This window comes from Ptychodera flava, chromosome 14 (assembly GCF_041260155.1).
Source record: "Ptychodera flava strain L36383 chromosome 14, AS_Pfla_20210202, whole genome shotgun sequence".
NCBI classification, from domain to species: domain Eukaryota; kingdom Metazoa; phylum Hemichordata; class Enteropneusta; family Ptychoderidae; genus Ptychodera; species Ptychodera flava.
Window position 1 is genome coordinate 1258971 of NC_091941.1, and position 27886 is coordinate 1286856.

At 36.8% G+C, this 27886-nt stretch overlaps 2 protein-coding genes across 3 annotated transcripts in view; both read left to right on the forward strand.

Moving 5' to 3' along the window:
- The window catches only part of LOC139148907 (protein cornichon homolog 4-like), a 30116-nt gene extending 26315 nt beyond the window's left edge, over positions 1-3801 (forward strand). For both annotated transcript variants that reach the window (XM_070720355.1, XM_070720357.1), the window contains exon 5: positions 1151-3801. In XM_070720355.1, the coding sequence (XP_070576456.1) occupies positions 1151-1187 (37 nt within the window). In that variant the 3' untranslated portion in view covers positions 1188-3801. The remainder of the gene's footprint in view (positions 1-1150) is intronic.
- A 782-nt stretch (positions 3802-4583) lies between these two features.
- Positions 4584-27886, forward strand: part of LOC139148908 (protein phosphatase 1B-like) — a 44048-nt gene continuing 20745 nt past the window's right edge. Inside the window, exons 1-3 of the mRNA XM_070720358.1 lie at positions 4584-4732; positions 5337-6212; positions 10386-10503. Coding sequence (XP_070576459.1) covers positions 5367-6212; positions 10386-10503 — 964 coding nt within the window. The 5' untranslated portion in view covers positions 4584-4732; positions 5337-5366. The remainder of the gene's footprint in view (positions 4733-5336; positions 6213-10385; positions 10504-27886) is intronic.

The window sequence follows — 27886 nt, forward strand, 5'->3', positions numbered from 1 at the left end:
TGTGCAAAATTTGTGGTGGTATGCTCCCGTGTGATGGAAAACCTCTCTTATTCTAACAATGACGTAGTTGACTTTGGACTTCGATTTCGTAAATGTGATGTCCATGCAGTGAGTTTGGGTTGGCGCGCTTATAATGCAATCTTCGCCCGCCTGCGGTCCGATATCCCGCATTTATTAGCGATATTTATCTGTTTTGACTTGACCAAAGTTGGCAAAACTTGCTATGTACATTAAAGATACTATGATACAAGATTATTGAAAGTCATTTGACATTTTTTTCAGCCAATTCCCAATATGCATATTTAATGAACCTTCCAAATTAGGGATATATACTGGCATTTACTTGATAAAATTTGGCGAAACATGCTGTGTACATTGATCATTATACCAGGTTATAACAGTATTGAAAGTCATTTTGCATTTTCATGTCAGCTAATTCATAATTTGCATAAATAGCTAACAAGCTTTCACGGTTTGGCATATAGAGCTTGAAGGACTTGACCAAAGGTAATTACACATGCTATATTGTGATACAATGACAGTACTCAAAGAAATTAATTATTTTATTTCAGCTAATTACATATTTGAATACTTAATGACCTTTAGAATTGATCTGTGGTGAAATTCATTGTGTTGATCATAACACTTTAAATGTAGCAAAGCATGTAGCAAAGGTTCAAACTTGCACATAAATGCAATATATAATGAAACCGTGAGCATTTTCAGTTCATATCTATTGTGTGGTATAGTGGTTATATCAAGTGTACAAACAAATGAGATTGTAGTGGGTTGTCTATTTAGCTCCAATTCTAGCTAATGAATTTGGTTGGTTGGGCAGTAAACATGTCGAGGAGGATTATGATAGCAACACTTATACTGGTAGTTACAGAGAGAACACCAAGATTACTTCATTTACAAGATGTTCAGTGAATGACACTGGGACACCACAAAGGCTGGCACATTACCCATTTCATAATCTGGTCATACCGGTATATATGGCCCTCAACCATGTAAAAGATAAAAAAAAAGTTTTTCTTGCATTCAAATAGTTTTGAATGGAAACTCCATGTTTGTTTCTTTATTTTGCAGTGTGATTCTTGCCTTGCATTCAAATAGTGTTGAATGAAAATCTTTGTTTCTTTATTTGCAGTATGATTCTTGCCCTGCTTTCAAGATCAGACGAATAGCTGCCATTGCTCCCTCTACTGCCAAGAAACTGTCAAATTAAATAGGTGCTGTCAAACAAAATGGATTATAATATTAAGAATTACTGTAGATTTTTTCATGAAAATATCATCATCATGTCATTATGCAATAAGTTCAGTTCCTATCATTATTTCCAATTCAAACTGTATTGTTATGTAATTTTCTATGCATTTTATCTATTAAAAGCACCCATTCCATGAAATAGTATTGCAGTTACTCTAATGATCTTCTCTACCTAAGACAGAAATCTTGTGCTGTCTTGACATTTAATGTTGCAGACATCAAAACTCCAAGCTGCTGAATTTGGAGGAAGGCAAATCTTTGGTTTTCTCCCTTTAAGGCCCTTGGCTAGTATTTTCTGTAAATCATTATCCAGGGTCATCTTCCATCAGTCCACTTGTCGAAGTTTTGGTCAAATTCTCTTTAATTGGCATTGTAGCAGGGATTTTGCAAACTGCTCTGTATTAATGTTTTGCTGATTATTATTTGGTTTTCTCTGAAATTCACATGTCTGTCTGGTTGTGTAGAGGCTTGCCATGGAAACTGCCAGCATGTGAACACGATCAGGTAGATTTATCAAACAATGATTTAACGGTGGATGACGTCATTGCTTTAACGCTTTGAAACTGAACCAAGTTTAGTGATAATCTCTTACTGAAAATTAATGGAGCCATTCAGAGCTAATGCAAAGAAAGCCCATAAAACATTGAATTTGGAGTTGACCTTAGATGCTCATACTGTTAAATTATTATCTATTATGAGTACTTGGGTTTTATGTTGCTTTTTAATGAAATATTTATGCTTTAATCCTTTGGAAATGTTGAATCCACAAAGCTTTTATGGTTTCATTGACAGTTCTGAGAATGTCAAACATTTCGAATATGTCCTTCAATATCAGTTATCAATTTCCAACATGGTAATAGTCATTTCAAGGGTATTTTACAAGGTTATACAGTGACCAATCAATTTTGATTATTTCAGTGTTACAGTGTTATTCCAGTTAAAGAATGCTTAGTTGTTTTTTTATGAATTTTAGGACGTGTTCTTATTTACGTGAAACATTCTTTATTTCCTGGCACTTGCTACTATTTGATTCATAGATAATTTGACAGCTCTACCAGTTCAAGCTTACTGATTTTACAATTATCCAGTTCTTTGTATCTCTTAAGGCCGTTTATGAGGTTATTCAAGGTAGGTCATATTTATGAACAGGGTATTGCACATTACTTTTATGTTGTGCAACAGTGTTGCTTGCTTACATTACACGTACTGTACATGTGTGAACTACAGAATGTTATCGATCTACTGTTTGTCATTAGCTCTTCAGAGAACTTGTTTCATGCAATTGATTCTCAGGAACAGCCTCGTTTCATTAGGAAATGGAATATCTTTTGTTTGCTAGCACAGATTTTAACCTTTAATCTCACATGAAATGAGAAGAACAGAAGATATCGCATAGAAATGTTTCCAATACTGCACATTTCAAACACATTTTCTCACTCATGATAAATTTTTTGGTTCTTATTGTGAAAGACCAGACGTACCAGATATTCCCACCTTTACTTTGAACTAATTACTTGTTGACTACATGTTAAAGACAAAATCACGTACCATATACAGCAGGTTTTTTTCAATTTATTGGATAGTAAGATTGAGTTAAGTCAGTACTTTGTGACAATCCATGAAAAAAATATAGTTAATTGTAATGTTTATAACAGTTGAAATGACATTGTGAGGGAAAGAATTGTCTTTGATTTTTAGCCTGCCTTTAAAGCTGACATGTTTTTATCAGACTGAAAAACGTGGAATTTTATCAATATATTGACTTTATAAATCTGATTCTTCATTTTTGTGTGAGTTGATCTTTCATGAGAATAATTTAGTATTTGATAAGGAAGATTAGATGAAGTAGCTGTTAATTTTATTGAGACTGCAGGATCAAATGGTTTTTTGTTGCCTGGTGATGGAATTGCCTCATTCCATTGATATGATCTACTGTACTCTTTCAATTCTGAAGATGTGGAATGTAAAGGAAAAGAAAGAGACTTGAGAGAAATTTTAGAGTACATGTAGGGAGGTTCAAGACTGCCTTTCTGCGCTTTAAACTTGCCATTTGATATAATGCCTTCATGCTACTTTAAAGATAGAAATGATGGCATTCAATACTGAGTAGATGTAGTTATTTGTAATGACATGCCTGACAGGTAGATATATGCTTTCTTGTGTAATAAATTTCATTGAATAGATTGTATAAAAAGGTGTAGGAATATAGCCGCCTTTCACTTTTCTAATAATGTAGTGTTCAGATGAATTTGAAAGGTATGTATGATTGATTGGAGAAAATTTTTATCTTCAAAGGAATTATGTTCTTGAACCTTAAAATTTAGTGATTTGTCATCTACACAATGTGACCCTTTACTGAATTTTCTTGTGAATGAAAACGATGTTTTTGTTACAGTTATTCTTGTCATATTATCATCTACATTGTTACCATCATCACCATCAAATAATGTTGAAGTCAATCAGTAAATTTACAATTATGTCTTCACTTGGAGATTCATGTTTTTGTCTTCAGTAAAGTTCTTTATTCCCAGACTACTGTGTCTTTTGTAGTTTTCCAATATTTTGAATGGATCAGTTTTCCACCAACACAAACAATTCTTGATATTTTAGAAAATAGAGCCACCAGCATAAGTGATGATGAACTTCATAACTAAATGATTGCCCATGTTGCACGCTTTATATGTATCTACCTATCTTTCTATACATCTATCAACATAAAACACACATACACAAACATAAACATAACATATATACATTTTGTTTTATATTATATATTATGTATATATTACATATTCCATAGTAGTATATATATAAATATATATATTACATATTCCATAGTAGTATATATATAAATATATATAATTACACAAAATTACTTCAAGTACAAAGTAATAATATCTATCATGCATCCTGCAATCATCAGACAGAAGAAGACTACTTCTGTCTTCTTCTGTCTGATGATTGCAGGATGCATGAAACTTAAGAAACAGATATTATTACTTTGTACTTGAAGTAATTTTGTGTAATTATTTATAATTTTGCACATCTTTTCTCTTGTTCATGTCCTATGATATGCACTGATATATTACATTTTGCCACATTCTGCCTCATGTCATTCTATTTACCTGGCATTGACATTTCGGCACTCTGCCAGTACAATGAATGTGCTTGTTGTGTCCGTGCGTGACATCATGACGGGTGACCTGACGCTGAGCAGACTGCAGTCGGGGAGGGCGCAATCCACACTAAATAATGACGTAATCTTTTTCTGGTGGTGTTCCTCGACATCCGGGGAAAATGTTTAACATCTACGCATGCGCAGTTTGTACGCACACATTGTTGGGTCGTTTTGTTCGTTTGTTTCACCGTGACTGTGGTGATTTCTCGCTTCCATCTGCACAGGAAGAGGACAACTTCATGACGAAGTGGTCCCTTGACACATAACCGATGACTATTTTAAGTTGTAAGTAAACCTCGTGATCGTTTAAAAGCAGGTATAAACGGACTCTCGAGAGCCCTTTTTCGTACATGGTCGTCCATAACTGTTGAATCGCAATATAACAAACGTGATGTCACTTCTGTCTTGAACAACTTGGGCTTGTAGCCAAATATTGCTCAAATCCAAATGTAGCCATGATTTCGACCACTTCCGTGTTGTCCTACATTGTCGTGTGGTAGAACCTTCACTGAACGATTTACAGCCCCGTCGAAAAGGCCAGTAACCGTTGAATGTCATGAAAACGAACGATGCACATATCCTATTCGTACTATTCTTAGGCTACATACAGTGGAAAAATTGAAGTAAAAATATATCGAAATTGAAAGGAAAACGCGAAGTTAACATTCGTTTCAACCGTGTGTTTGGCTTTTCGAAATGTTGATTTATGTTTTATCCCGTCGCAAAGATTTTGTTTTGGCCCTGTTGTGTATCGATGTATATACTTAGAGTTAGTGTGTCGTAAAAACGTAGACGTGTTTCAGATATCGTCAATACCTGTGCATGGATGAGCAAAGATAAGATTATTATTTACATGCAGTCTTCTGAACCACTTCCATGATCTTTGCAGAATTGTTCACCAGTTGAGGAACCAACAGTCATGGGGGCGTTCTTAGCGAAACCAAAGACCGAGAAAGAGAATGAACATGGATCAGGAAATGGAATTAGGTTTGGATTGAGCAGCATGCAAGGATGGAGAGTAGAAATGGAAGATGCACACACTGCTGTATTGGGACTCCCGTACGGACTTAAAGATTGGTCATTCTTTGCAGTTTTTGATGGGCATGCAGGATCTAAAGTTGCTAAATACTGTTCCGAACACCTACTGGATGAAGTAACCCAAAATTCAGATTTTAAGGGCACTAGTAAAACCACTGCATCAATCCAGCCCTCTCTGGACAATGTCAGAGATGGTATTAGGACAGGTTTCTTGAATATAGATAAGAAAATGCGTGCACTGCCTGAGCTCCATACTGGGGAAGACAAAAGTGGCTCTACAGCTGTGTGTGTTCTCATTTCACCCACTCAGATCTTCTTTGCAAATTGTGGTGACTCCCGGGCAGTCTTAGTGAGAGATGGTAGACCGTTTGTCATCACTGAAGATCACAAACCTGTGAAACCAGCAGAAAAGGAAAGAATTCAAAATGCTGGTGGCAGTGTCATGATTCAGAGAGTGAACGGCTCTCTTGCTGTATCTCGTGCTCTCGGTGATTATGAATATAAAAATGTTGAAGGGAAAGGCCCCTGCGAGCAGCTTGTGTCACCTGAACCTGAAGTTTTGATAGAGGATCGTTCTGACAAAGATGAACTGATAATTCTTGCCTGTGATGGCATTTGGGATGTAATGTCTAATGAAGAACTTTCCCTGTTTGTAAGATCACGGCTACAGCTTACTGAAAATTTGGAAAGTGTTTGTAATATGGTGGTTGATACATGTTTAAGCAAGGTATGGATTTTTGTTTGTCTTACTGATGTGTAAATGATGATATAGTGTACAAATGTACAATTGTATCAGATAGGTTTTTCTTTCTTGAATATGCCACGAACTGTTTCTCTGGTGAAAAGCATTCTACACAAGCAAACAAAACAAAAACTGGCACCTGGCCATGTCCACTGAAACTAATTGCTCAATATAATTTATGACTCATAATGATATTCCAGGCTGTATAGTGTAAATCACAAGTCATGTATGTAAATCTACTGTAGTTGTGCTGATTTTGGATCAAGGGTTTGCACAATGAAATGTGCCATGTCAGCATTAAAATGCAATGTTTTGATCTTCATTATGTCATCAGGGGAGGAAAGTAGGTCATAGCACAAACATTTCCAGCCATCATATCAAGGAAATCTTTGGTACAAAGTCAGATTTATTTTATGATTGGGGATCTCACACCTGTCAAAATAAACTTGGTAATAGGTATTTTGTGGGGGGAATTCAGTCAGGACTTCAATGATATACATACCTTTTTAGCATCGTTGTGTGCATCCCAGAAGGCAGATGATATATGCCTACTTGTACACTACATGACTTCTTGTACTGTTTTGATGTAACCCGTATTCTTTCATTGGCTTGTATACAGTGAACTTAGTCATTCCATCCTCAAACAAATGTCAACATCAGATCCTGTTTTTAGGGGTTTCACTAAATTGTGAAACAGGGGGCCGTGTTAAAAGTACAAGGGGCCAAGCCATACCGACTGCCAAGCATGAGGTTGTTTGGTTGTGACGACACACCCCTCACCAATACACTGTTCCAAATGTAGCTACAACAACTTGACTACGCAGTTATCAATCATACATGATAAGTTGTACATGTTTATTTTCATACAATGCTTTCAGAAGGATACAAAGCCAGCAAATTTTACATCTAATCAAGTTCCATGTCATCATGATATCTACAGTACCTTTGATATTCCATCCAGGCCAAGAACTTTAGCAGCTACGGCAATCCCACTCATACATGTTGTCAGTTCAGATTGTAGTCTTCGTGTACAGTTTAACACTGAGGATATTTATTTCCAATGGTTGTTGGCAGAAGAGTGAAAATTTCCACAACTTTTGATGTGACCTAGACTGACCCCAGTCACTTGACCTTTTCTTGGCAGCAGTTACTGGCTGGCCAAGTGTGGGCCAAAGCATTCACCCCATGATCTACGCATCAGCCTACCACTGATGGGACAATCTGCTAAAATTTACTCATTAAGTATCGAAATGGGTTGAGAAGTTGCTATGTGCCGTACCTTTCTTCACATACTTGTCTATCTCTCTCCATTTCTGACCACAATTCATGGCCAACTATAACCGTTGTGCTACAGCACATAGGTACTCAATGACGCCTAACCTCTGAGCACCATGTATACATGTACATCGTATAGATGTGTTGTTCAGTTCAGTGCTTGTGTTTATAAGCGTAATAGCAGTGAGACAATGTGAGATTGACAAGCGTGAGCCAGCAAACAGTTTTCACTGAAAACCTCACAAAAGTGTTGAAAACAAGTAATGCAGCATTAAGGCTAAAGATAGTTGTTAACTTTTGGCGATATACTGTATTTGATACCAGCAAATTATTCCTACGAGCAGCACAACACTTCTGGGACTTACGGCTGAGATCGCCATACAGCTGCAGGGTTCTCCACGGTTTGTGATTTTATAGGTGCGGTATTTTGCATAAAAGTTGCATATCATTTACATATAATTAGCATAATGTTTCTTTTCATTTTTGAAAATTTACTTTAGAATATAAAAATTGGACAGAGCCTTCTAAATGTATCATTTTTTATTGGAAAACTTAAAATTATCAAATATTTAAAGTATATGATAATTACTTAAAAATAATTGTCTTTATTTTTTTTAATGTATTCTCTAACAATTGAAGATAAGTATTCATTCTCTCAACTTGCTGACCCTCCGTTTCAAGTAATTATAGTTTTAACAAATGACACTTTGAAACATTAAAGGAAATGAGTCTTCCGCTTGACTGTTTATGATCAAAGGCGAATGAACCTTCCGATCTCCAAAGTCTAAGCGTGGACGTACGGTAGACCATGAACGTCCATGGGTAGACAAACGCATGTATCCCGGGCATGTATCCCATTATTGGCCGATTTGCAATCAGTTGGAAAGAGTAATGGAAAGGGCTAAATGTAAAGCTAAAACCATCTTTATGCAATACTGGTCACTGTATCATGGAGCTTATACCGAGTAAGAGTTGAATTGTGGTACCGGTGAACTCCTATATTGCAAACGTAGTAAGCTTATACAGAGCTGTGCACAACTTTCCAACATGGAAATCAGATTTCCCGCCCAACGCGTGGTTATTCAGAAAAGCCTACTGCGATTTCACAATTTTGCAAGCATCAGCAGTTCAAACCACACCGTCTCCTACCTGGTCTGCGTAAGCTGAACTTCTAGTGCTAAACAGTATGCACGGATCAGACTGCTATCGATAGCCGCGACGGTAGCTAACTTGAAACAGCCGCCATTTTTGACATCTCCGTACAGCTTACAGGGAGAGTACCTTTGTCCAATGGAAAGGTATATTTCATAGCAAGTACACTCAGCAACGAAGCCTTAGCATTATCAGCATAGACAGATATTTCCGTATAGTACAAGATTGCTGATTGACAAAGACTGGAAGATTCCAGTTAGGAGGGACTGCCGGAGTCAAAGCGAGACCCAGTAATAACTTTCGATTGATCATGCATAGCAGTTCGCTGTGAGAGTTTCGTGTACGCTGTAGAAAAACTTTGTTGTGCACCAGCAAATTGCGTCTATATTAACACCTTCGAAGTTCAAATCCTTTGAAATTGCACTACTGTAGGCTTTGAGGAGTCCCGTAGCGTGCACGTAGCAGAACAGGACATTAGCAATGATTTTTGGATACACGTGTTTGATCAGATCGGTACTTTGACAAACTCTGCTTCGAAAAAAAAGGTGTGAAACGATTTCCATTTGCCATGAATAAGTGTCACCATCAAGATTACAAAGTGTGAAAGACCTACCATTTTTATTGTACATTATAATCCCGGCAAGTACGCAAGTTGCTTGCTATACAATTGACAACTACGAGCTTTGTTTCCATCAAAAACAAAGGGGCGGCGTTTCTAATTGCAGGGGTGGCACATTAGCTGGAGAGGCGGGCCGCCCCTCAACCCCCCCCCCGGGGAAAACCATCCAAAGAAGTAATTTTCAAGTTATAACCACTTGTGTTGGTCACCATCTCCACCCCACTAAACATTGTGCGTAAGGTCTACATCTAAAAACTACCGAGTGCAAAAAATAAAGGGTGAAATCTGGCCGGAAAGTTCCGAAGTCGTTGCACTCTGCGAGCCTAGGTTGCATGCTTAATTATTCATGACGCTGCGACGGCAGGTTTGCTGATTGGTCAAATCTAATATCCTCTATATGGACATAACCTGGACTGATTACATTGAAAATTTCATTAGCAGCAAATAGTACACTTTACAATTACAGTACACAAATGATGCCACCCTGCTGTCATCATAATATTGTAAAAGGTTCCAGAATGAATGTTATGAAGTCAGTATTTCAAACACAGATATCACCACCTAAAGGATTTCTGACATGAATATAGTAACTATAAGTATTCTGTCATTTAAAATTCCATGCAACTTGAAAGTTTTGACCCCAGCATCATACCATTGTCTTAGCAAAAAGATCTTGCAGGGTTTGGTATTCAAGATAGATGTCGGGTATAGCTATGCTTAAGTTAAAGGGAAGCGGTTGTCAGAACTGAGCATGTGCGATTTTCTTGTTTACAAACAGTGTATTTCATGCACTATATATAGATGCATCATGTCAACATAGCTGCAACATTATATAGTAGGGATTTTATGTCAAAAGTTTAAATTGTGTTTTAGCAGCAGCTTTTTATTATTTACAAAATTCTAGGACAAAGCGTGTTTTCTAGAACACAATTCTAATGAGAATTGCATCAATTCCTTGGAATTGTGAATCCTCAAACAAGCTCTGCCTGTAACACAGACAACTGCACTGCATTATTTTATACCATCTGTTTAACCATAGAAAGTGTTATGGATGCTTGTCATGAATGGAAAAAAGGGTCATTGTTTTGCCTTTCTGTCATTCTCTGTTGCAGGGAAGTCGTGACAATATGAGCATTGTGTTAGTCACCTTTAACAATGCTCCTCAGGTATCAGAAGAGGCACGTCAGAAAGAAGCCGAACTAGATGCCAAACTGGAAAACAAAATAAAAGGTACTTGTCTTCACATTGGTTCTCACAGTAGAAATTTCAAATTTGTTTTATCGCTAAATTGATTTAAATTAATTAGAGTTTTCTCTTTTTCAAAATGCAGGAGTTATTTCGGTCATGTTTTGTACCTTATCATTTCAGGTATTTTCTTCCAGTCTCATCATCTAGTACTTGTATCGCCATGTTGGAAAGCATTTTGTATTGTCGATAAATTGTTTGTGTTCAGTAAAAATATCACAAAACATTGCTTTATCAGGATGCAAATCAGTTCTCATCTAAAACAACAGAAACAGATTTCTCTCATTATAAACGTTACATTATTTTGTCAGTCTTGTGTACCATGTTGGGAGAATTGCAAGGAAGAATCCTGCATTGATATGGTATATCTGCATGCATTGTTTAATGGGACAGTATATACTTAACTAAAAGATTCAAGATGTGTTCGAGAAAAGGAAAAAAAAGGAAACTCATTGTGACTTGGCTTTAACTTAAATGTGCATGTCACCAACTTGCCATTTAGTATGTGTGTCACATACATAATCTGATAGTCATGGCAACGAATTAAATTTGATATTGAATGAAAGTTGCAATGTAAGTTAAAAAATGTAATGACCCAGAGTGCATTGGATATTACTCTGCCATCTAAAACATGAGAAAATTTTTTAGCTCACATTTGGTATATGTATATATACCAACAGAGAGCTTATATGGTAAGTTGGTGACATCAATATGTATATGTCTGAATGTGCTTATGTATGTCTGTCCACATCAAAAAGTCCAAAACCACAGCACCTATCATCTTGGTATTTGGTGTACAAGTGCACCCATGGGTGGAGATGTGAATTTGTTCAAATGAATATGTCAGAGTCAAAAATATGCAAATGAGGTAAAAAAGGGAAAAGCCAGCAAATTGCTAAAGCTCTGTAATCACAAGCCAGATTTAGTTGAAACTTTGTATGCAGATTCTTTATGGTGATTTTAGTTAGATTTGTTTAAATTGTAGTAAAAGTTTTATAGGTGAAAAAAATCTTCTCTGAAACTGCTTGTCCCATTGCTTTGAAACTTGGTAGGCATGATCCTAGGGTTGGCCTCTGTTAGATTTGTACAAATTGTGGTGAAATCGTTCATGTTCATATTTTTGGGGTAATTTTTCCCATTTTTTGTCAAAAAGTAATTGTCTCTCTAAGTTCTCATTGGACTGCTTTGAAACTGTATATTCTTGAGCCAAGGGTTGACTTCTGTGGGATTTGTTGAAATTGTGGGGAAATTTTCATATTTGTTTTTTTTGGGCAATTTTCCCCATTTTTGGTCTAAAATCATTTTCTCTGAAATTGCTCATTGGATTGCTTTGAAACTTGGTATGCATGTTCCCAGGGGTAAACTTAGTGAAGTATACTCACTATGGCTTACCACATCGAGCCAAATGTGAGCCAAGTGTCATTTACACTGTTTTAAGAAAAGGAAAACATTTGTGCATTTTAGTTACATGAGCTGAATGTCAGTACTGTGCAGTGCTCTAAAAAGGGGAGGAGAGGGCATTGCTTGCTTTGTTATTTGGATTTTCAAGCTCTCATTGAACTCTGAAAAATTTTAGATTTTTAGGCCTCTTATAAAGATGCTTTCAATCACTTTTCTATAACAACTCAAAAATGTTTGACAAAATTATTGTAGATTTGTTAAATATTCCAAAAATTCCTAATGAATCATGAAGATGTGTACTCTGGCTAAGAAGATTTGGACCTTGGCAAGTGTTATGCCAGGGAGCTACCCCCAAGGATTGATCCATTGTGTTATGGGTAGAGCTGAGGGGTATGAGGGACTTATACATTTCTTCTGGAACATGTTTGCTAAGAAAAAAATGTGAAAAATATGTCATACTTGTGATTTTTTTGAACAGCATATCTCTGTTTGGAGGAATGTAAAATTTCCTTGATGTAAAAATGTTCCTTGACACGAATGGTTAATTGATCCCGGTAAAACTTATTGTCAAACTCAACCACATTGCCAAGGCCACCCAGATGAACGTTTTCACTGTTGAGCTTGGTGCTACAGACCTCCTTCAAGAAGTTGCAGTAATTGACTAGTGATTGTTGCAAAACTTTTCTCCTTGTAGTCATCTTCTTCATTGGGTAACCAATAGCCAAGTTACAATAATTTCTAAAAGTATTATATCAAAATGTATTAACGTGACATTTTGTGAAAATTACCTGCCTTTTGCCCTTCACATCCCTTGTCCCTCCCCAAAACATAGCCAAGTTACAGTAATTTCTAAATGTATATCAAAATGTATTAACTTGACATTTTGTGAAAATTACCCCCTCTTTGCCCTTCACATCCCTTGCCCCTCCCCAAAACATAATGGTACAGTCTTAGAGGTAGCTTTGTTGCATAAGTTGACAAAGTCTGAAGATTGCCAGTGTAAATTGATTAGTTAAATTACATATATGTATGTGTGTGTGTGTGTGTGTGTGTGTGTATTTATTTATTTATTATACACACACACACTCACACCAAATAGTATTTAAGCACCTTGTTTCTATGATGGAAATGTTTTTAAAAGATACTAAGATGTACCTTTTAGGTGGTTTTCAGGAAAAGTTCAAATACATTTCATAAAGTTACGGGAATACTGCGCACTCATTATAGCAAACTGAATGCATCAATTATGTTAGTTGTGGGTATATGTGCTTCTCTGCTTCTTTGCTGGATGACATCTTGCAGCCTTTGGCGTTGTGTCAACAATTTTCCAGCAAACGTCTAGCAGAAAGTGTTCCCATAAAGTCATGATACATTTTGAAAGGCCATACTGCCATGTTGAGACAGTTCGTTGGTGTTTTATCCGGAACTGCCTTCGGATATTCCCAATTGGCCTGTGATTTCGCGGTTTTTAAAACCTTTAGCATGTATTGCCTCTATCTAGCCTTTCATGAAATCACAGAGTTCGCAAACTGTTGCAGTGGTTTCAGTGACACAATATTTGTAAAGAAAAATTATGCAGTGACTTCAATAACCTCAATTAGAATATTCAAAAGCAAATCTAGATTTTCCTGTTCCAAACTTAAATCACAATCATGTTTAAAAGCTGTAATTGGTCTATATTTAGTCGCCATGGACACCCGGGGGGACTTATAGGTTTGGACATGTCCGTGCGTGCGTGCGTGCGTCCGTCCGTCCGTTCACGCAGATATCTCAGAGATGCAAGAAGCAATTTCATTCAAACTTGGTACAAGGATTACTTCATATGTCATACAGATGCACGTCCATTTGTTTTGTGATACGATCCAATATGGCTGCCAGGCGGCCATTTTATTACGATTTTTTAGCTCCCATAGCCATAAGTATATATGGCAATGGAAGCTATTCTTATAGGCTAGGGAACTGTCTGTATGTCTGTATGTCTGTCCGTCTGTCCGTCAACATCAAAAACTCCAAAACCGCTGCACATTTCATCTTGATATTTGGTGTGTACATGGATGATGGGCTGTAGATAAGATTTTGTTCAAATGAAGTTGTCATTGCCAAAAATATGCAAATTAAGTGAAAAAATGTAAAAACAGTCAAAATTGAAAAAACTCAATAACCACTTAGAAGATTACATGAAAAATTAGCATGTAAGTACTTTGGGCTGGCCTGAAATGATTGTGCCCATCTTGGGTCAGTATCTTGGACTTGCTATTTTTCATGAATTTTTTTGTAATTTTCTCCCATTTTTGGTCAAAAAATCTGCTTCTCTAAAACCACAAGTCCGATTGATTTGAAACTTGGTATGGAAGTTCATAGGAGTGACCTTTCCCAAATTTAGGCAAATCGTGGTGAAATTTGCATATTTTTAGTTTACACTTCCATAGACTCCCATGTATAAGGCAGATCTCCTTAGACTCCCATGTGTAAGGCCATGAAAAATAAAAATTTAGTTTCTCATCGTATTCATATTGCAAAAAGGATGCAGTGACACAATTTTTAGTCCCCACGGATGAAGTCCAGTGGGCTTATGAATTGGGTCATGTCAGTCTGTTCGTCCATCTGTGAGTCCATCCGTTCACGCAGATGTCTCGGATATTTTGACAAAATGTCATGTGACCTCGATGACCTTTGACCTCAAATATACATATTTGTCCATAACTCAGTAACCACAAGTGCTACCACCCTTCATATATGGTATGATGGGACACCATATGACGCCACATATTAAACCTTATTAATTATGTGCATATCTAATTTTGAGCGAGCCAATAGAGCTAGAGGTCTGATTTTTGGTATATAGGGATAACTTAGCAATACAATTTTTTTGACAAAATGTCACTTGACCTCGGTGACCTTTGACCTCAAATATATTTGTCCATAACTCAGTAACCACAAGTGCTACACCCTTCATGTATGGTAGGATGGGACAACTTATGACGCCACATACTGTACCTCATTAATTATGTGCATATCTAATTTTGAGCGAGGGATAACTGAGCAATACAATTCAGCGGTAGGATTTCAAGTTAGTAGCCACACTTACTGAGTGTGGCTAATTTGGTCCTAATTTTATTAGCCACACGCAACTTTCATTAGCCACACATACTAAATGCTGGTAGAAACATGCTTCAGTCTTCAAGTTTTTGATGTGATACATTCATAAATGCACACACACACACACACACACACACACACACACACACACACACACATATATATATTATATATATATATATATATATATATATATATATATATATATATATATATATATATATATATATATATATAGGAGATACATGAGACTATACATTTCTTTTTCACTGCAAAGGCTACACAGACAGTAGACATGATCTTTAAGTAAACTAAACATTTGTAAAAACACATTCAGAGACACACAAGACCTTAAAAACATTTTTCAAGAACAGTCAAATCATCATTATGTGATTTGGGAAAATTGTTTGAACTCAGATCAAAATAAAATGAAAAAGAGTAAAATATTGATGAACATGTTACATCCTCATCTATCTATACTCTTTTGTTGTTGATTTTGCAAAACCTGTATTGCACTTTATGATCACGATCCCCAATTGGGATAGGATTTGAATAAAGGCTTACTTCACTTTACTTTACATGTCTACCCTAGTTAAACCCCGATGCAGAAAGGTGATGAGCGTATAATAGATCATCACAGTTAGTAAAATTACTTTTCCGATCAAAAAACTATTAAAAAGGTGTTACAACAATCAGGACATTGAAGTTCCCGCGACAGCATCGTTAGGAAAATGGCACGTTTTGCCAGTACCTTCATGAATCTGTGTCCCTCCGTACCCCGTTACCTAAATAGAATAGTCCCACTCCGCACATCTGCCATTGTTATTCTCACTCAAGGTCACGATGCGGCGTTGGGTTGGTTTTCCTTCTCTAAATATGCAATTTCATTTGTTTGACGCTATTATCCTTTCATCAGTGAAGAGTTTTTACCGGTGACTATTACAACTTTCACTGCTATGTCGTTGTTTTCACAAGATGTAGACCGTTTGATATTGCAATGTCGACTTGCTTTTTATGTGCAGTCAATGCACATGCCATGCCAGCTGGTTTACGGTTCACACAATGCTGTTGATTGACAGCATACACGACGTCTTTTTTCAAGTTATGATTAATGTGGAAATTTCACTAAAATGTGGCTGATCAAGGGATTGTATAATCAGTTTGATTTGATACTGCGATATGAAATACTGTGTCAATAAAGCTAGGAATTGTCGCTGAGTTTTGCTGCTTTTGGCTATGGTTGTCTATCTCAGTATCAACGTGATCGGAATGCCAGTTCATGGAGATCGAGATCGCGAGAATGTAATTGTAACTGTTTTCTGTATTTTGTCTTCCTTTACAATTTCAAGTAAGTGCTTTAAATAAAGAGTTTTTTATGTTGTCTTTGCATATCAGTGGAAAAGCATTAAGATTTGGACTGTTTAGTTTTTATATCAATTTCGAGTATAGAAATCAGCTGTCGCCACGCTTTTGAGATCGTGGCGATTGCCGATGGGTTTTTGTTCGCCACAATCAAGTTTTAGTCGCATTTTGCGACTGTGGCGACCTCTACCGCGAACCCTGCAATTTTTTTGACAAAATGTCACATGACCTCAGTGACCTTTGACCTCAAATATACATATTTGTCCATAACGAATTTCATCGCTTTAACTGGGCGAACGATAACCTCGGGGACAATTCTGTCCACCAGCAGTGTTACCAACCCAGGGTAGAAAATACGGCTAGTTTTCAATCGGATTCGAACCCACAACATACGGCATCAGTCGCCTAGCTGAGAGGCCACAGACAGAACCGCTCGGCTAAATCTCCACTCCCAAAAAAGAGTGGTTCAATAGCCGGCTAAGTTGTTACATTTTTCTGACTGAGACTGCTCAACACGTTTTTCTGACTGAGACCGCTCCATACATATGCACATTAATTTGTTTTATGATACAATCCAATATGGCCGCTGTGTGGCCATTTTTTTTCCGTTTTTTTCATGTCCGGAACCATAACTCAGACATTTATCAAGCAATCAAAGTTGGTACAAGGACATTGACTTATCTATACATATGTCAGTGATTCCCCAGGATTTTCTGATAGAGTAGCGGTTAATTTGCATAACAATACATGTACTTGTTATGGTATGAGTTTCTATTGTTTGACAAAAATTATAGAGTGGAAGCCACCACTCTATAATAGCTCTGGGAGAACACTGCATATGTATGTCGATTGGTTTCAATATTGAAATATTGCCACAATTATATTGCCACAACCAATATTGCCATATGGTAGCAATTTTGTTATAGTTGTTTCATGTCGAGAGCCATAACTCTGGCAAGTCTCAACTGATCTTATTCAAAGTTGGTACATGTACATTGACTTACGTCATTCATATACATATTGATTTTTTTAAACAGTAAGATCAAATATCGCTGCATGGCGGTGATTTTGTTACAATTTTCAAATGTACAAAGACATAACTCAGACATATTTCCACCAGTATCATTCAAAGTTGGTACAAGGACATTGACCTATTTCATACATATGCTCATCAATTTGTTTCACGTCATGTAGCAGTAACATGTCAATTATTGAAGTTTTGTAAGTAGGCTGATATGTCAAGAAATACGTGCTGCATCAAATTCATGAAACTTTATACAGATGTTAACTGATGTTAAGCTCACATTGCTTTAACATTGAAAAAGACATTTATCAGTGTCATTTTAATTAATTTGTAATTGCATAAGTAATGAACTTTCCTAATTAGGGTGATATAGCCACAAATTAATACAACGTAAAATGTGATGAAACTTTGATACAGATGTTGATCTCATAGTGTTGTAAATACCTGTGTTCGCGCTGCCCATTCGCCACGTTCGCAAAAGCGAATTGAAATCAGAAGTGGCAAAAAATTGATCCTAATTCGCCACAGTGGCTAAAATAATTTTTGTTTAAAAAAAATGGCAAAATAAGAAAACACATGGGGTTTTTTTAGTCTTTTGTTGATCTGCACTTCTCTTTCGGCGATTCGCGAAAAAACTATATCTACTTCCGTATTGTTCTCTCCGACGTACGTAATTGCAATCGAGCCAAGTCTCGCGAGAGATTTGACGTCAATTTGTATAGTGTACAGCATGCATGTAAATGACTATCGCGAGAATTGAAAATTTAGACAGACGCAATCGAGCCCCTAGTCTCGTGATAAATTTGACGTCATTTTGTCTAGTGTACAGCAAACAAAGCGAACACTCGCAAGAATTGAAACTTTTGCTACAGCAGACATACGCACCTAATCGCGGTCACAACGTTCGGTGTTGAAATTTATTTGCATCGCGGTCTAGACGTTCCGTGTTGCTCATTTTAATCGCGGTCTTATTTTAATGGTGGTCGATTTGCATCGCGGTCCTCGTGGTCCCGTATTGATGTTCATTTAAATCGCCATCCCAACGACGCGTTCCATGTTGCTGTCAATTTGCATCGCGGTCTTGACGTTCCGTGTTGTTGTTCATTAGAGAGGTTTAGTTAAACCTAATGCTACGTGTAGTGTAGGTCTGAACTTCTCAGACTGAAGACACACAGTGGCGTATGCGTATCTGTGCTCAATTGTGAAGTTTTTGGTTTAGTTGCGCGTTCCTGATGATTTTGCAGCCAGTGTTTCCGTCAACGCAAAATCCTGCGTATTTTACGCAAAATTGTTCGGAAATACGCAAAAAAAATCATGACTGCGAAACAAATACGCGTTGAGAAATGCCGCCCATGACACGACGTACTTGGCCCCACTACATTGCCTGAACGTGGTTCAATGCAGGACAAAAATAGAACATATGCACCTGCTTGCAAGTGACATTTATCATGATATTGCAACATTTTAGACTTTAGCAGACCGCAGCACCTTATGCAACATTGTATTTCATCATCACAAAACGTCATGTCAATCAGTTCTGTACAGACAATGGCACTACAGATGCAAAAAATTCGAGAATCGATCGAGTCTACGTTGTTGGTAACACAATACAGTTAATGGTCATTACGCCGCATGTTATTTGGAAAGTGTTTACGGGTGACCATTTAGACTGTCGGGTTGCATTCTTGAGAGGTCCCGCTGGACTTTGAACAGTATCTGCTTTTTGTTGGCCCTTTGAAAACTAATTTCGTAGTCAGAAGGTATTTTCTTTGAACATGAACTCATTGGGCTGCTCAACGATCATATACGGGACATGCATCATGGCATGGCAAACGTTCAGCTACACCTTGAAGCTCCCCAGGTTTGTTGTTTTTTGTTAATAGAGCATGCGCATTACGGAAACCCCCAAGTTCTACAGAAAAGACTGCCCAACTCACTTCAGATACTGATTCCTACCGTACGCATTTTGAATACATTTTACGCAAATAAAACTCAGTTGCGTAAAATCGTACGCAAGTTTTGAAATTGTAACGGAAACGCTGACAATGTTTTTTTTTCAGAAACATACGAAATTCGTCTAAGTTTTGAGAAACAATTAATTTCTCTACGCGAAGACTATTCAAGCTCGTTGTATCCTCGCATTAAATTTACCGATTTTCTGTAATACAGTTATTTATGTGGTTTAGGGAAATCTTCGTGACAGCTTCAGATAAAATGTTGACTTAGACGACAACATTTCATTTATGTCTGGAAATCATATCACGTGCGTCTTGTACCAGTGAACTCTACGAAATTTTCTGATATCAAAGATGTTTGCTAATTTACAATGATACTTAACGAGATTTCCTGTCTAAATTCCCGGAATTCATCAAGAAAATCTAAAAATACTACACGTACACTGTAATTATGACTACATGTAGAAGTGTCGTTTGATGACGTTCCAAACGTCTGTGCCACGGTTTTGTGGAGGGACCGTGGCCACATGTTGCGACGTCTTGTTTTAACGTGACAAAGACGCTATACGCGTACTGATGGAACGTTACATGTAACTGAACCAAACTTCTATTTTAATCGCAGTCCGAACGTTTAGTGTTGCTTCCATGCTGTTGATTTGCTTCGCGGGCCCAACCTTCCGTGTTGCAGTTCATTTTAATCGCGGTCTTAACGTTCCGTGTTGCTGTCGATTTGCATCGCGGTCCAGAATCATGCAATTTTTGAGTATTAAAATGAAGGCAATTGGATACAAGGTTGATGTGTTGATAGTTAATTCTTGTGCATGCAACCGACACTGGAGATAATAGCATTATCGAAAGCTTTGTTTTCGTAAAAATGTGTGGCTAATAAAATTTGTCTGTGGCTAATAAAATTTGAAACTATTCGCCACAGTGGCTAACAGCTTTCCAAACCCAGCGCTAACACAGAATACTGCATCAAACTTTATGAAATATGGTACCAGTGATAATCTGTTAAGTGTTAGAATTGTATGCAAAAATGTTTTGCAACATCCTGTTGATTAATTCCTAGTTGACTCATTTTATGAACTTTAGGATGGTGGCCTACATTGGTTTTATCTTTTCATCACCATGGAACTCATTCTTGGCCATTGAGCGCCATCTGTATCAAAGTATTTTTATCACAGACCTAATTAATGAAGAGGACTCTATCCTCTCTTAGGACATGTAATCAAAGTACCCATTAACAAGTGGGGACTGTGTCATCAACGATTACTTGTTTTTTATGAATAGATGAAATTTAACCACCTGTGGCTATTTAACCCTTACAGCGCCAAAGTCAATTTTTGTCGCCTATATCAAAATATACACCAGTCAATTCTTTTCTAATTTTTGCTAAAATTTTGATAAAAATCTGAAGCCAATAAAATGTGATCTTCATTTGGTCCAAAATTGTCAAAAAAATTACAGAAAAATTCACAAATTTGTAAAATGTTGCACACTATAATTTTGGTGGGAAAAATTGCAGCGCTCAAAGGGTAAAGGGCTTCAAAAGTTACCGAGATGCAAATGATATGTATATAAAGAGGCTGCTGTTGCAATTACCATAGCATCATTAGCTTCGAAAATTGTAGGTTCTCATCCACCATTCCACATTGTGTCAGTATTGAACTTTGAAAAGATAAATTTTTTGCCTAAATAGACAACAGATAGATTGGGTGATTTATTTTTTTTTGCAAATGTTCATTCCAAACATTTGACCTCATGTGTATGTGAAATAACATGTTAACTGCGACAAATTTATGATATGGATTGTCCATTATTAGTTACTTTTGCTTTGATCAGACAAAAATCCTTTTCCCCTTCAGTGAGTTTGTGTTTTCTAAGAAACCATGAACCTGGAAATTTTCAGTATTGGATGAAATGATTATTGTTGCATATTACTGTTAACCATGGAAGTAGCTATCTCCATGCTTTAACAAAGTAAGACAAATTGTAAGCAAAACATGAATGATTACATACTTCATAATGACTTCAAACATTGTAGCTGAAGGTATCATGACATGTCCTTTGTTAGTCCCTGTGGACGCAGTCCAGTGGGGACTTATAGAGTGGGTCCCGTCTGTCCGTCCATCCGTCCGTCAGCAGCCATTTCTCTGTCATCCCTGAGCCAATTTGTTTCAAACTGTGCAAGGATAAAGTACTGTGCCATTCATACGCACGTCAATTTATTTCGCGATACGATCCAGTATGGCAGCCATTGTGATTTTTTCATGTTTTTGAGCCATAACTCAACTATCCCTGAACGGATTTTTTTCAGCGTTGGTGCACAGATAAAGTACTATGGCATATATATGCAAGTCAATTTATTTTGCGATACAATCCAATATGGCTGCCAGGCGGCCATTTTGTTGCGATCTTTTCATGTTTTTGAACCATAACTCAACAATCCCTGAACAGATTTCATTCAAACTTGGTACACAGACATTGTACTGTGGTGTGCATGTGCATCACAATTAATGGCGCAAGCGGGGACTGTGTCATCAGCGATGACTTGTATAATATATGAATATCTATTAGAGTTTTGCCCTGATGAACGATCAAGAGACGAACCTATTGTCAAGATCTCTTTTTTGTTAGCTTACATGCCAATCTGAATCATCATGTTGCAGAAGGACCAAATTTATCGCAAACTCATGGAACTTGGATATTCAGATTGCAATTCTATCCAAAACATGGCCATGGAACAAATATCACTCGTAAAATGAAAAATTCATATAAAATTTTTTTTGTAAAACAGTCTTATACATATCTGACATTGTCACGAGATCAACAGCTATGCACATTGTGTACAACGTAAATGTACATGTGTAAACAAAGTGACCAATGGTTGTCTCCCCAAGCAGTACACGGCAAGCAGCAATATGAAAGTTACATTACATGAATTAAGTATCCAGTGTAGATAGCTTAAAAGTCAACAAATGAAGTTAGATTTGATGAACTCATAAAGGCATTCGTCATCTTAAGTGCTTTCAATTGATAAAACCTCATTCAGGGGCTGTATTTTGTGTCCATCATGGTCACAGTGTTGGTGTCCATCATGGCTGCTGAATGCAGTGTCATTGAGTTTGTTGTTCACAATTTCCAAATGACAGGATGTTTGGTTTATTGCCAAAAGTTGTAAATTTTTCCATAAAAATTGTCAAATAATTCCAAAGTGTGGGGTTATTGAGTGTGACATAATCACTGTATTCTGTTGACATGTCAGAATATCTTTCAGACTCCTCTTTCTTCAGTTGGTTCAGCAAGTACCAAGTTATGTATTGACAATGAGAATAACTCACTGATGACCTGGTTTTGACAGTAAATTTTGAGTAAATTACAGGAAATGGTGATGATGTCATTATTTTAGTCCTTAAATGGTATTTAATGGGTTCAAAGAGTAAATTGTTTTTTTACAAAATTATGCAAGAAAATCTATAAACTGCATGCACCATTCAGTGACCAAAATCATTATATGTGCTTAGGGATTTTTATTTGTCATGGAAATCAAGCATATGAAAATTATGAAGGAAAGATATATTATAAAAACATTCCCCCATCAAGGGACTGTATATGCTTAGCTCAAGACAGGAGACCATTTGCCCTCCTAAGCTTGGCAAACAGTCTCTTGCCATCAGGCCTGTATTCACTTGTAAGTTGTTTTGGGCTATGTGTAATTGCTAGCAACATTCATCACAGTTAGAGGATGCCCTGTCATCTAGTGTGCTGCATATGCTTCTTCAGGAAAGCTTCAGAACCAATTTTGATTGATCATTGTTCATGTAAACATGCTTGTGAAATGTACCAGTAATTAGATTCACCATAGTAGTAGACCAGACTTTCCCAGGAAAGGAGCTCTGTACTTGCTGTGTCATTTCACTGCTTGAAAAGATCAGGTAATCACATGCAGTATTAAAGCAATGGAGTGATCAGAAATTGTTGTCACATCGTTGTTTCAGTTGCTATCAGGTCAGATAGATTCTATCATGTGTCACCATCCTAATTAGCTGTTTGCCGCCTGTGGGGGAAAAAATAACTGTGTGATGACTCATTGAGTTCAATTCTGTATGTGGTTAACAATATTAAACCACTGGAAACTGATCACATCTGGGGTTGTTACGACCTTGAGTAGGTGTTTGTTGCATGCAAATAGAAATAAAGATTTGTGCAGTTTTGTTTGTGGTCATGACTAAGTGTCGCATCTGATGAAACTGTTCCTCATTATCAAAAATAGTTGCTTTGCTCTTTCAAAGGACAGATATTTTATGTGCTCATCTTGTTTGCAGTTCATATGGTGCATAATGTAAAGTAGTCAATAAATTGAAGTAGGATTTGTCCAGTGATCAAAATATTCAAAACAAAGGACCATGGGATGAACAATATATGTCCTTACATTATAATGACATGTATTTGTCATTGTTTTCAATATTGTATTCCCAAATTTATTTGAATGTAGACAGCAGCAGTCTTCTAAAAGGGGCGGTGTGCAGGATTTGTTGTCTGAAATCACATTTTTGTGAAAATTCTTTCATTATTAAGTAATTTGATCACTTCAGATAGATATATTGGTAAAATTTTCTTTTTTGTATGACAGGCGATTGTAAGTTGGGTGAGAAAGATGTGTCAGGCTATGAAAATATGTGCAAATCACCAGTTTTCTGGCTTCATTTAACATTTCAAAAAAATATTACTCCATTCTGGCTGGGTCAGACTATGTGAAATTTTCACAATCTTGATACACTAAACATCAATTTTGTTTGGCAATATAAGTACTTACAGTGGGAATTAGAGTCATGTTATTATCATGATTTTTAATCACTTTTTTGAACATCAACCTTTTGATCTCTGTCATTTTATGAATTGGAGTAGATTATGCAATTATTTGCAAAACAAAAATACTGATTTTTCGAGAGCTAGCTTCTAGTTAAGTTCAGTGAAAGATGCAGCAAAATGTGGAGTGGTTACAAATTATGGTTTAGGACTATGTAGGTAACTACAGCTCTTAGTACAGTGGGTATGCTTTGTGTCATAGTATGATGTCAGGTTTGTACTACTTTCTGACATGGCTGTGATGCTCATGATCAACAAACAAAGTGTCCACCACTCTCTGCCACCATAATAATTCATAGATCAGAATTTGTAGCCCCGCCAGCGGTTTACTTACTATGCATGCGCAGATACATAATATACTATTCGAGTAACTGGAAGTGTACCCGGCTTTCATTGGTGCCGCCATGTTGTTTTGAGTGTTCGTAAATGAGCAAATACGAATTATGCAAAGTATGATTTCATAACATTCCAGAAATAAAATATGTCTCTTTAATTAAGCAGTAAGTATTATTATCCGCCTTGTCACTGATACAAAATATTATCATATACCCATGACCGTATCCGTGTCTCCTCTGACGCGTCGTGACGTGGAACGTAAAATATCAGTCTGATACGGCACGTTATACGTCATCAATTGTTGTTTATTTCCGATTTTGATGTTATGATGTTCATCTTGCATTCAATCAAAATTTACCGATATAAAACGAAACATATTACTTAGTACATATGAATTTAACGTTCCTTTATTTCAGATCTAAAGAGAGTTACAGGACAGGTTGTTGTAGAAAATTAAAAGTTGATGTTTACAATCTGTTGTATTTCGCGCTACTTCGTCGTTCCTGTTCACGTCAGCCATATTTCAGCAAGAGTTATTAAAGTGAATTCAAACTTACAATATTGTCCGGGTAATAATTATCCACCAGAACACCGGGACGGTGACCAGAATTAGTAATTGGCTCCATTCCTTTTCTGAACTGCGGTAAATTGCGCTGAAATAATCCTGTTTAGACCGTATACACTCGACACGATGCGATCGACGACTTGATCAGCTGTTGTAAACAAACATGTATCAATGCGCTCAGACCAGAGGCAGAATATAAAAACATAGTCCCTTCAAAAGACTGACAAAAACTAATAAAATTTCTTTATTTTTAATTACCTTTTACATAAATATACGGTCATGGGCATATGATAAATCGGTTATCCCACGATATCAGCGCTTGGTTGGGATGTATTGCCACTCGTGAGGGTGCGCGCCGCATCACACTCGTCTTCGACTCGTGTGATGCGGCTCGCACCCTCACTCGTGGCAATATGTCCCAACCAAGCGCTGATATCGTGGGATAACCTCATATTGTTACTATCACACCTAAAAAATAGAAAAAGAGAGAAAACTGTTGTGCATATGATCGAGGGCATACGCAAAGAATGCTGGGATTGAATTTTAGAAAAGCGCCCTCTATGTAAATAACTAGATGCAAAAATTTCCAGTTTTAAGACGGAACGCTAGTTTTTAGCTTGCAAGTCCTGAAGTTGCAGGGCAGTGCAGTTACTATTGCGACGATGATGGCACGATATATCCCTTGTTAAACACAATAGGTAGTTCTCATGTTAAAAATTGCCAATTTTTGTCCAATAGTTTTAGACATTGAACAGAAAATCTATACGTGTAGGGTCTGACATCGTGTACTTGTGGGAACTATTTTCATCAGAGAGTAAACTGGGCATACTAGTAGTACAAACGTATAGCAAGTAACAATTAATTCAGTTTTACCCTTTACTATTACTAATCATGAATCAATACTAAAAATATTTCTAATCTAAACCCTTTGCGCGACACCAAGGGCTGCGCCCTATATAATATTAGTTTTTAGAACACATTTGGTTATACCAATGTGAGTTTATCGTATAAGCTGAAGTCGATGGCGTCTGTATGTCTGTGTGTATGTATGTATGTATGTATGTACGTACAGTATGTCCGTCAACATCAAAAACAAGCAAACCGCTGCACATTTCAGCTTGGTATTTGGTGTGTGGATGCATCCTGGGGTATAGATGGGATTTTGTTCAAATGAAGCCTGCATTGCCAAAATTATGCAAATGAGCTTACAAAAGGTGAAAATGGTCAAGAATTAATATCTCGAGAACCGCTGTTTTGATTGATTTGAAAATTTGTGTGCAAGTACCTTAGGTGAACCTTATACAGTTTTATGAATATTGTGAAGTTCTCCTTAATTTTGTATTTTTGCTGAATTTTTTGGTGATTTTTCTCATTTTCAGTAAAAATTCTTCTTCTCTGAAACCGCCAGCCCAATCGCTCTCAAATTGGGTTGGATCTTTGCAAGGGTGTTACTCTTCTAATTTGTTGAAATTATGACAAAATTGGGAAAATTACTATTTTGGAGCAATTTTGTCATTTTTGGTCAAAAAATCTTAAACAGTATTTTCTTTTTAAAACCCCTGGACAGACAGCTTTTATATTTGGTACACAGACGTACAGAGATGACAATAGTTAGATATGTGGAAATTGTCCTGAAATATACAAATTTGTATTTTTAAGACAATATTGTCATTTTTGGTCCAAAAAACTTGTTCTCAAAATTACTTGTTTGATAGCTTTGTAATTTGGTATAAAGTCCCGAGGGATGTTATTAGATAAATTTTCTGCTCAAAGTGTTGGGAAACCCCTAAATTTGTATATTTTAGGTAATTTTCTCAGTTTGTGACCTTAAATGACCTACACCAACCCAGGATATGTTGTGAGACAGTTTTGAAGACTGTGAACATAATTTTGTCATATTGGGTATCAAATTGTAGGAAAATTTGATCCAGAAAACAAAGCTGAGGTGAATTTTTTCATTGCGGACCAATTTTTGCAACTTTTCTATGTAAGACATACAAGAACTGATGAGAAATTTGGATCCAGGATAATTCAATTTGGATCCAGGATAATTCCAGATGTTGTAATCACCGCCCACAGTGGAAGGCATTTCACCATCTGTAACTAACTTCAGTGCTGTTTACATTAGAATGATAACACTCATCGCATTAATTAAAAACTCCCCAAGGTTGTAAATTAAATACATTTCCTGGCATTATGTAATACCAAGGGATGGAACATTTGATATTCAGGAGGGGGTAAGGTCTAGAAGATTGATGAGGTAGCATTGCTTTTTACCAGATCCCTTGTACATTTTTTTACCCACTCCCACCTTTTCTTTTCATCCAACCTTCTCTGTCTATTTTTTTTTGTTGACATTTGCTTATGTATTTAGGATCTGCTTGTCCCATTGCTATAGAAGTTGATATGCATAATCCTAAAGATGACCTCCAGTACCTAAGTTGAAGGCCTTATTTGCTTTTGTCATTCTTGTTTTTCCTGGTTTAAATATTTCTCGAATGGAGCTATTCTAACCGAATGTGAGCACACTGTCCTTGACGGTATTTTTATAGAAAAATTTTAGATGTCTGAACTTGGTTAATTCCCCATTAGACCACAATTAGCTTTTCTTGTTCAAGTTCATTTTAGTTCATTATCACTACACAAGGTGTTAGAGGTAGATAATTAGTCCCCACGGACACCGTCCGGGGGGACTTATAGGTTTGGTCATGTCCGTGCGTGCGTGCGTGCGTGCGTGCGTGTGTGCGTGCGTCCGTC